The following is a 10581-nucleotide window of genomic DNA, read 5'->3' as shown; positions in this document are numbered from 1 at the left end:
CTCTCGCAGACATATAGCATCAATTGACTACTTTAAGGTCAACGAAAATATTTCGAACAAAAGCCGTAGTAACGCCGTGTCGTCGCGTAGGCTAATAAAGATTAATCATCAGACTATAATTGTAATTTGCCCGAACGCCTGAAGTCCAAAAAACTAAGGCGATATCTTACCTGACTCAAAATTTGAGCCAAATTACTTAAGGAGTCTTCTTTAGACTTGTTTATCATTGTCATTTTCTGTTCAAACAAGAAGCCAATTTAAGTGAATTTTGTTTGTATTTTGTTTTAATTTGTATTACAGTGGTCTAGAGGACGAAAGTTGCTTTCAATCACATCTCAACTTCATCACACAATTTACAATGAGAAAATTTACACGTAGGCCTACGCATAAATATGTCAGACTGTTCTATAAACATCAGGTATTATTTTAATAACTATGCTATATTTTGAGATAACGTCAAATGTATTCTTACCATAATGGCAAGTTCCGCCAGTCATTGTTCCGCATTTTGTTAGCCTCGTGTACCATTGCGTTTTGTTTGTTATATTAAAACAACACATTCCACACGTGAATTGCGGCCAATAAATATTTCCCTCGTTTCTGTTCAAGTATCTTGGTTTTAAATAGCCAAATAACCACAAGATTTTTTGTAGCCGATTCTCTGTTGTATTTCCAGTTTACAAAAAAGTGCGATTGGCGCATAACACCGAGTTAGGTATTTTATGATAACATCAATGAGACTTAGCCTGTGTACCCAGAAGCTGGTAGTGATGAAAATATCTATTCAGTAGGCCTACCGCTTACTTTGTTTTGTATTATGGTGCTGTTTTTGAGGGCTGGTGGGGGAGCTGTTAAAACGCGACAAAAGTAGCCTACGTTAACTTTGGGTAAGTATTCACAAACACGAAGGAGTGGAATTTCTATGGGCTTTAATTATTATTTTGCTCACCTGTGGGTTTGCAAGGACTGGCGCCTTTTGTGATTAGTCTGTCTGGTTACTAGGGTGACGCCTATTTAGCGCCGATAGATGGCGCACCGTGACAACAGTGTCCGCGGTTGGGTGTCCAGTGTTACGGACTATGAGATAAAACATTTATCTTATTTAGATGATTCAAATACGAAACGTACGAATTATAGTTACAATATCGATCGTTTGCAGACTGACTTGTAAAAATTACACAGGCAAAATATGGCATCATGATAGTCATGACGTAGGCTAGTCTAACCTTATTTAGCTATGTGCATTAACATCTTTCGCTGAGATTTTTTCCAGTTAAACATTGAAGGTCTATCTGAATGTACAACAACCGCTTTACAATGCAATTCATTTCGAAAAATAGACGAGACTAAAATCGATTGAACTGTGCTCTAAAAAATTAAATATAGATCTATCCTAAAGAACTCTTCCATAACATCTGTTCATTGGCTACCGCACACCAACTAGTTCTGCCTCTTCACGTGACACTGGATAAATGCCCGCCCGGCCGCATCTTTGGCAGCAGACAATCACAGACTCTGGCTGGGAAAGTCGTATTGGCTGGTTCGTTGATAGACAGGATGCGATCTAGTTTCAGAACAACCTTAACCGGCGAAATCGTGTTTGTTTCAACCGAGAGTTTGTAATAGTACTGCTTTTCAAAAATATAACTGCCTTACACAGAGAGATTGACGCTTGCACAAATATTTTTTTACAACTTCTTTATCCTAATACAATGACCGGAGTTTTTGACAGCCTTGCGACAGATATGCATTCGAACCAGATTACCTCGAACAATTACCACAGCTTGCACAAATCGCAGGAATCTCCAACTTTGCCAGTATCGACAGCGACGGACAGCAGCTACTACAACAACCAACAGTCTGGACACTGTACGGGGTCTCCCTATGGACAGCTCGGTCCTTATCAGTACCACACAGGTGGTATTACCAATGTTCAGTACAATACCAAACCTTACGACCTCGGTTTCAATACTCCTTATGGCACATATGGCTCTTATCCTTTAAGCTCGTCGCCAACCCCCGCGGACGCAGGTAAAAATAATAAAATTAAAATCATGTGCAATATCCTGTCCGTAATGAGAAACGTAGAATACATTAATGTGTTTTGATGTTTTTTTTTTTTTTTTATCGTTCTCTAGCCTATTTCTAGGAACCATCATTTTGTAGGCTGTTCGAAGAAACAGTCTAATGAAGTGTAACAGAGTAGGCTAGTCGATAGTTCTGTGAAGTTCCCGTAACATACCAGAAGAACTTTTTAATTAGCTTCTGCTTTATTTCTGAGAGTGCACCTAGTCTATATTATATCTGCTTCCATTTAAATCTCACAGAGAAAGAAGAAAGTGAACCTGAAATCCGTATGGTCAACGGCAAGCCAAAGAAAGTTAGGAAACCTCGAACAATTTACTCCAGCTTTCAACTGGCGGCTCTTCAGAGACGGTTCCAAAAGACGCAGTACCTGGCTTTACCCGAAAGAGCCGAGCTGGCGGCCTCACTGGGCCTCACACAAACCCAGGTATGCACAGCATTACACAAAACCTTTGTTATGTAGGCTAACCGTGACTCATGTAACAGTCGGTGACTGCAATCGCCTCTCCATCAGTTTCAGAAATATGAAAGTGTAGGTATTCAGCTACAGAATCAAAATTAACTGTTTGTGTTGGTCGTAATTGTTCTTATTTGAGCATCACCTGGGAAATATAGGCTAGCCTACTTGTGTCAATAAGCAATAATCGAGGGAGCAATATGTGGTCGCATTTTTCTCCTCTTGGATAGTCGAAGCAAGCAGCATCTCGGATGTGCGAATTTCCGTGAGGCTGCTTGAGTCTAGATTTGTTGAGCTATGGGCTGTTTAACTATGAATGTATTCATTGCGTTACAGGTGAAAATATGGTTTCAGAACCGTCGTTCAAAGTTCAAGAAGTTATGGAAAAGTGGAGAAATTCCTCCGGAGCAACATGTGGCCTCCAGCGAGTCACCCCCGTGCAACTCTCCACCAGCGACAACCGCCTGGGACTTTCCTCAGAATCAAAGAATGAATACCGTAAACGCTAGCTTGGCTCAAAGCAACAGCCCTCCTAATACAACTACCCCTTCGTTTTTAGCTAATTATTCTTGGTATTCGTCCACGAACTCTGCAACGCATCTACAGCCTAGCCCGCTTCTACAACACAATCACAGCTCTGCCATGAGCGCGGGACCAATATTTTAACCCTGGTCACACTTTAAGAAAGAGTGCTAGAAAATAGCATATAACTGAACTTTTTTCACGAGGACGTGAAATATGTAAGCAAATGCTTTGGGGACAGCCTAAACTGAGAACGTGCAGCTGCGATAAACGTGATGTACCTGACAGTTTCCAGCCTAATTCTGATCTGCCATTTTATGTAGGCTATAGATTGTATGCAGGTGGCATAGTAACGTGTTCCGGAAGAATCGACACATGTTAAATTATTTTTTGGTATTTATTTATTTGTTTAGAGGATGCAAATATGAACAGAAATACAGTTTTAAATACCACTGGTATCCAAAGGAACAAGAGTGTTTTAATTCACAAATTTTTTCTTGACATGTCTGCAGGCAATTTGTTTTATCGAAGAACTGTATCAATAAAGATGTAGCACACTTTGAAGCTGTATTGGTGCCTTTTGGAAATGACCTCAATTTTGTTTATTCTAAACGTTTTAAATGTATCAGAAGTTTTCACAAACTAGGCCTATAGGCTATATTTGTTTAGACTTGTTCTGTATATAAGGTAAATTGTGCAGATTAGATTTCTTTTGTATAGAATGAGAATTTTTCCTTTAAAAAAAAAAAACCCCCCACAATATTCTGCCCTCTGGAATTTCGTCCCTGATTATGTTTATGAAATCATCCATCTTGTGTTTAATTTTAGGAGTAAATGCGTTTAAACCCCTGAGCTGCTGATTACACTTTTGTGTAGCATTTTTAGAAAAGTATTGTCTTTATTTATTATGGGATTAACATTTGCGGTGTTGCTTCCATATTAGTAAAACTATTTAAATAAAACAACCATGTTCTTGGATAAGATTTACTTCTATTCAGAGAACATACCTTTGAATTTAATACGGACGGATGGTTTGCTATGGCTATGCATTTTATGCTTATTTCATTGGTCGTCGATAGGCAGTAAGCCTATCATTTTAACAGTATTTACGTGCTGCTGTTTTAAAGAGAACAATCTGCCTGCCAATCGATCTGGGTCTTTCGAATGTACTTGAAATAATTTGTTTCCTTTTATAAATCATGAAGTCTGATTTAAAGCCATCGCACTGGCGCCAGTTGAATTTGTATCAAAATTCCCGCAGACATGACTGGGAATCTGCCGCGCCATTTTAAAATGTTTTACACAGACAATTTTTCAATTCAAATAACGTCATTGAAAGACTGTTTTAGATGTGTTACTAGCTTGAATGTTATAGAAGAAAACTGAGTCTACGTGCCATGATTCACCTTCGTATGACTGATTTCATAACCTTGCTTTTAGAGCGCTGTTTGTATGTTTAATATAAACATTAAAAAGATACTTTTATCTGGTGATGTTTGCAGTTTGTGATTCAGACGAGATGGTTTACAGACCCGGGACAGAGAACCTGAGGCACAATATGAGAAAGAATAGTTGAAGGCACGCGACACGCCTTGGCATGCGAAAGCGAAGACAAGAGAGTTAGGCTGGGCTAAGCCCGTCAGACTCTCTGGAGTCAAAGCGCCTCTCCTAAGATGTTTTCTAACTTTGCTCAGACGAAAAAGAGGCTGAAAACTGTCCCGAGCAAAAGAACGAATGGAAAATTTTCTCACAACTTCCAGTCCGGCCAAACAGCACAAGACGGCTGTCTTTTAAAGGTCTCTGCTGAAGAAATGTTATAATTAATATTATTCCATTTGGAAGCAGGAAACATCGTAGGAAAGTGCCTTGAATTTAGAGAGGTTTGATAAAACCGGAAACGTGTATTTCGGGATTATGTAGCCTGCAACGAATTGTAAGATGTCGGGTACTCCTGCAAAGACGTTACGGGTGCCATCGTTTTAAAAAGCTGGTAGCCTATATTTTATCCAACAAAATTGATTTGGTCGAGGCGGTGTGTGACCACAGATTAGGCTGAATTGAAATAACAAAATATAACGACGTTAGCCGCTCAGATAGTTGGCTAGTATACACGTTTGCACATGATCCTGGTTTTGCAAATATTTTTTTTAAATATAACGCTGTATTCGAACGTTTTTTTTCTATCGGTTTGTGAATGGACAAACGGTGGTTTTGCATTACTGCGACATATTAACTATATTATCCAACATTCATTTCCCAATAATTTCAGAAAATACAACATTAGTGGGGAGAGATTTCCACGATGGAAATCCACAAGATAAGATATTCTGATATAGTAGGGCATTAAATGTATTTAAACGGCTATATGGCGAGCTAACTACATAGGCTACTCTTTAATATGCCAATTGCAAAAAAAAATATTGCTTAATTTATTTCATTCTTAAATTGTATTTATTTAATTTTTTGTGATCATAATCTGCAATGGAGCAGGACCTTTTCACATACTGAAACTACTTCCAGTGATTGCCGCATCACAAGACATAACATTCCACCCTGGGGCTGTCATAGTGCTGATCTTAATATTTCGAAGTCCCTCTGGAAGCCCGAATATGAAATAAGACACGAGACCATAAAACAATATGAAACATGTCAAATATTAAACCAATTGGGGTGTATCGCTTGAACTTCAGAGCTTATATTTGACACACATTAGAGAATGCATGCTCGCGTAATGTTGCTGTAGCCTCGACATTAATAAAGTACGTTTAGATCTGACAAGTCTCTCTGGACACATCTGGATGGAATGTGGAATTCTGTAGCCTATGTGAAAAAGAATCTAAGTTAAAAGTATTTTCAAAAGGCGCGTACCTGTTCTTAGTTCCAAACATGCAATCTATAATGTGTGTCAAATAGCCTGTATGCAAAGTTTCTCAACGGCTCCGAGATTGCTTGAATTGACAAACTTGGTTTGCTCCATGGAGCTTATTTTATTTCCAGCATCAATTTCCTGGCAACTTTCGTCTTGGCTTAACAAGTGAAGTATCAATTGAACAATAAAGTAAGTAGAACACCACACCAAGTAATTATCCACTATTGTGTTAAACAGTCATTGTGCACAGATATGAAAATGCATAAAAAGCAAATTAATATAATAATTTTGATCTGATTTTGCAAGCTATCTACATTACCCATTGACAGATTAGTCGTGATGTGGCTTTAGACACTTCCGGAATCCTGTAGACAACTTGAAAAATGCCATACCCCTTTCCCTAATTTATACTGCGATCTGTAATTTTACCCACATTTGCTCTAGTTTGAGCATTCTGGCTTTCCGATCTGAAAGCCTGCAATTACTATATAATTCTTCGCAATTTTAGATGTCCTAATATGGACTGTAATTTTGCGCAAGACAATTTCCAGCTATTTCAAGCATCAACATTGTCAAACTTGTATGTACATAATAAATGGGAATATCAATGCATAGTTTTTAGCATAACATCTTGACTCCTCGATAATTATATCCGTTTGGAGCCTACACAGAATTAGCCTGAATTGCATGGTAACTGCTGCTTTAAATTTTTAAAAATTACTCATAATTTTCCCAAAGATTACCAAGATCTCGAGTGCACAATGTCATCAGCGTAATGAAGAGTAAACATTTATGCTAATAATGTGCAATTTTTTCCATCAGATATAAAAAGCGCCAATATAGCCGAAATGTTCAGTCATATTGTGAACAGTGCTGTTCTAACACTTAGCGCTGCATGTGAAACAGTTTGTGGGAATGAAGCGCTCAGCCATGCTAAGCTTTGGGATATACTTTTCCTTAAACTTCCTCACAAAATACCGTCTAGATCTGGTTCCTGGTCATAGGAGAGAGCTGTCCTGGTTCACTTACAGAGATTAAGGTAAGGACACTGTTTCCTATTTTATTTGCTATGTAATGCAGTTGACATGTTTTAGGTTAGTGCAAGTTGTATGTGGGTGTGACAGGGTGTAGATTTATTATATATGCAGTGATGCATAACTCAGTGCGTCTTGAAATGTATATGAATCAAATTATTAAACGGTAAACTATATAGACTATTACTGTATATGGACACAATCAGTAGGCATAGATGAAAGGTATATTGCATATTTTGTTTGATTTTATGATATAATTATTTAACGATCATACGTGTCAGAGTTTGTTAACAAAATAATAGCCTGAATATATATTGGAAATTGAATCACTGTCCGACTTGCAAAACGATATTTGTTCTATCGCAAAGATCGAACTATGTCCACATTGTAATATGAGCCGGCATGGGAAACTAAAACCTTGCTAGGAATAAGTGTTACCTTGCAGAATTTAAGAATTATTACTATTTTAATGGTAAAATGTTTGTATCTACAACAAAAATCTGCCTTACCGTTAAATTACCGTGTTGTGATAACTATACGGATGTTCTAATAAGAAATTATAATTTCAGGTGAGTACTGGGCAATTATCCGGAAGATGTAACGGTCCTTTTTGATTCTGGAAGAAAGGATTTTCTATGGAATAGAAATGGAAGTAGGGGGTAGAAAAATATGCTCTTGTACCGTAATTTCGTCTGCGCTGCCTTCATTACTCTAACATTGTGCCATTGCTAATTTTGAACCCTCTTCCTATTGACAATCCCACAGCATACACCTGCAAGCAATTTGCCGGGGCTTAAATATAAGAGAACAGCGGAGAGATGGCAGCTCACCTATTTTACTGCTTTTTTCAATGCGCAGCAAATTTGTCTTTCAGTGTGCTATCTCTTTTGTTAATGCAAAAAGATTCCCTGTGCGAAAAAAAATGTTCATAATTACCCCAGAGATGGGAAACTGCATTAGAATAAATAAACCCGAAATTACTGTAATTATGTTGCGTTTGATGGGTTCGGCTTGTAATCAGGAGGAGAATACAGTGAAAAAACGCTGACCCTCTCGGGTGCGCAGCTGCACGCGCACTTTGGAGTCTTTGAGAGAGAGAGAGAGAGAGAGAGAGAGAGAGAGAGAGAGAGAGAGAGAGAGAGAGAGAGAGAGAGAGGAGAGAGGAGAGAGAGAGAGAGAGAGAGAGAGAGAGAGAGAGAGAGAGAATTTTGGATAAAAAGGTAATTTGTTTTTTTCTCTGTTAAGAGCCGGGTGCCACATATTTAAGAAAAAGTTAAATCAGTTTTTTATTTACAGATATATCCTAAAATTGAGCCTGTTTTTAAACGCACTAATGAGAGCCTACCAACGTCCTTCAAAAACAGGCTCGTCATCTTGAACTATTTATTAATTAAATATCAAAAGAATTAATGATTCATATTTAATTAAAACGATTCATTAAAAATAGCCCAAGTAGCCTACCGACTAGTGTTCTGTTGTACAGAAATAGTTTGGCCAAAAATATAGGGGAGAGTCGCCATTAATGTAACGCTTGATAAATTTAACACGGTCGATAACTTATTGTACAGTGTGGCTAACATAGCCATTTCAGGTTTGTAGGCGTGCGATTCAGTCTTCAAAGGAACGTGATAACCTATTTTTTTTTTTTTTTTTTTTTACTATTTTTTAAAAAAGTGAATAATCTGTTCCGGGGTTAATTTTTGGCTATAATGCTTTATTTGTATTTACAATTGATCAAATCATTTAAAAGATTATATGTCCTTGAAGAATTTTTATGGTTTTCAGAATTTATTCTCGAGGGAAGTGGGTGCTAGGTGACCAAAAAAACATTATGTCCCCGTTAACAGCTGTCAGAGTTATGCCGTATAACAAACAATGTGCTTTTTGCTGTTATATGTTTACAGAAAACGAGTGGGTTGGTACCCAGGGAGGTCATAGAGAGGGCTTCGGGTTTGGTGATTAGGGGCACTAGATGGTATTTAAAACCATTTACATGTAGAGTCCATTTCGGGAGACCGTAGGCATTTTAAATGGTGTTTAATATTTATTAGGCTAAAGAAATAAATTTTACCCAAATTTTATCAACGTTGGTTCAGTGTTTAATGTTAAATGTGTTCAGATAATTTGTTTTCTGAGTTGACATAGCCTCATGTCCTGGATGCTCCAAGTGATTATTAATGCAAAAGCCACCTGGTCACAGGCATTTAGAAAAGCTTACCCGGGTATTAAGAAACAAACAAACGCAGCTTTACTTATCGATTTGGACGTTACCACAATTCACTTCACGGTAAGTTACGAATTTGCTTGTATTTTGCTTGTCTTTTTTTCACGAATAAAGCTCCATGCTTCACAGGATGTGGATGTGAGGATGTGACTGGTCTCACGTTACCGTTGAACACGTGTTTCCTTGACATTAACATTTGTGTGTGCAAAAAAAAAAAAAAAAAAAACCGTGCGCACATTATAGAACATTATAGGACGTTTTCAGTTACTGTTACAATTATTCCACACATCTGATACAAGCATGCCGACTGAGTGGCATGCATGTAACATCGGACTGCGTGTACTTTAGTTTAACTTGTATCCGACTCGATTAAGTTATGAATTTAATTAAAACGTCCTAGCACTACTAACATGTCAAAGCTGTTTGAAGTAAAATTTCATAGCGCTAGCCTGCTAGGATAGGCCTATATATTTTCTGCGTAAATGAGCAAAATCCAAAGACAGTTACATTCATGGCAACTCTCTCCTACTTTAAAAAATCGCATGGACTTATTATAAAATGATTTTCTTTCAAATATTTAATTCGACAACAAACATGATAGCTGTAGGCCTGTTGCTTTATTTTTTATAATATCTAAGACCGTTCGAAAATAAAAAGAAGCAAACGTGCATTGTAAAAGAACACTAATTTGACATATAAATACAAAAATACGCGGACACTATAAAAAGTGAAAGGTAGACGTTGGCGTTGAAAGGTTCTTTATTTTTATGTTTACGTCTAGGGATGGGGTGTCCAATGTTACCCGAAAAGGGCCAGTGTGGGTGCGGGTTTTTATTTTAGCCCAGCAGTACGGCACCTGATTCAAATAATTAACTAATCATATGGTCTGCAATCAATACCTTGATACACAAAATCGGGTGTGTTATTGCTTGGCTAAAACAAAAACCTTCACCCACACCGGCCTTTTTTGGATAACACTGGACACCCCTTGTGTAGGCTGATAATTTTCTGATTCGGGAGTAAATAATTATGACCAGCAAGCAGGCCTACTTGATTTCAGAGGCTAACATGTGGCCTGAAGTCAATCGTGGTGAAAGCTATCAGTTTTCCTAAGAACATGTTTTTACGTTTCCTGTTCTCGCCCATGAGAGTTTAAAAAAATATATCTGGGCCACACAAGATGCGTGTCAAATTGGTCAAAGAAATTACCAATAGCCTCACACCCACTTATTTGTAAAGGGTAGCCTTCATACAGCAAACCAGGCTCTTAGAAATAAATAATCGTTTAAGGAATAAATGAGATGTGTATATTTTTAAATGTACACAAATCAATCATTTCAAATACAATAAATTAACGATTATGAAACCATGACAAAAACATTGCGTTGTC

General features: G+C 37.6%; 1 protein-coding gene and 1 long non-coding RNA gene across 3 annotated transcripts in view; both read left to right on the top strand.

Annotated features, from left to right (window-relative positions):
• The first annotated feature begins 1404 nt into the window (after positions 1 to 1404).
• On the top strand, positions 1405 to 3821 carry dlx2a (distal-less homeobox 2a). The gene is made up of 3 exons (XM_035408391.1): positions 1405 to 2031; positions 2328 to 2512; positions 2879 to 3821. The coding sequence occupies exons 1-3, from the start codon at positions 1713 to 1715 to the stop codon at positions 3206 to 3208; spliced, it is 834 nt and encodes a 277-aa protein (XP_035264282.1). The 5' UTR covers positions 1405 to 1712; the 3' UTR covers positions 3209 to 3821.
• A 2903-nt stretch (positions 3822 to 6724) lies between these two features.
• Positions 6725 to 10581, top strand: part of LOC118223069 — a 69008-nt gene continuing 65151 nt past the window's right edge. For both annotated transcript variants that reach the window (XR_004764391.1, XR_004764390.1), the window contains exon 1: positions 6725 to 6972. This is a non-coding gene — a long non-coding RNA (uncharacterized LOC118223069). The remainder of the gene's footprint in view (positions 6973 to 10581) is intronic.

Source organism: Anguilla anguilla, chromosome 3 (genome assembly GCF_013347855.1).
Source record: "Anguilla anguilla isolate fAngAng1 chromosome 3, fAngAng1.pri, whole genome shotgun sequence".
NCBI lineage: Eukaryota > Metazoa > Chordata > Actinopteri > Anguilliformes > Anguillidae > Anguilla > Anguilla anguilla.
The sequence above is the reverse complement of the archived record's forward strand: the minus strand, read 5'-3'. Positions and strand labels throughout refer to the sequence as shown.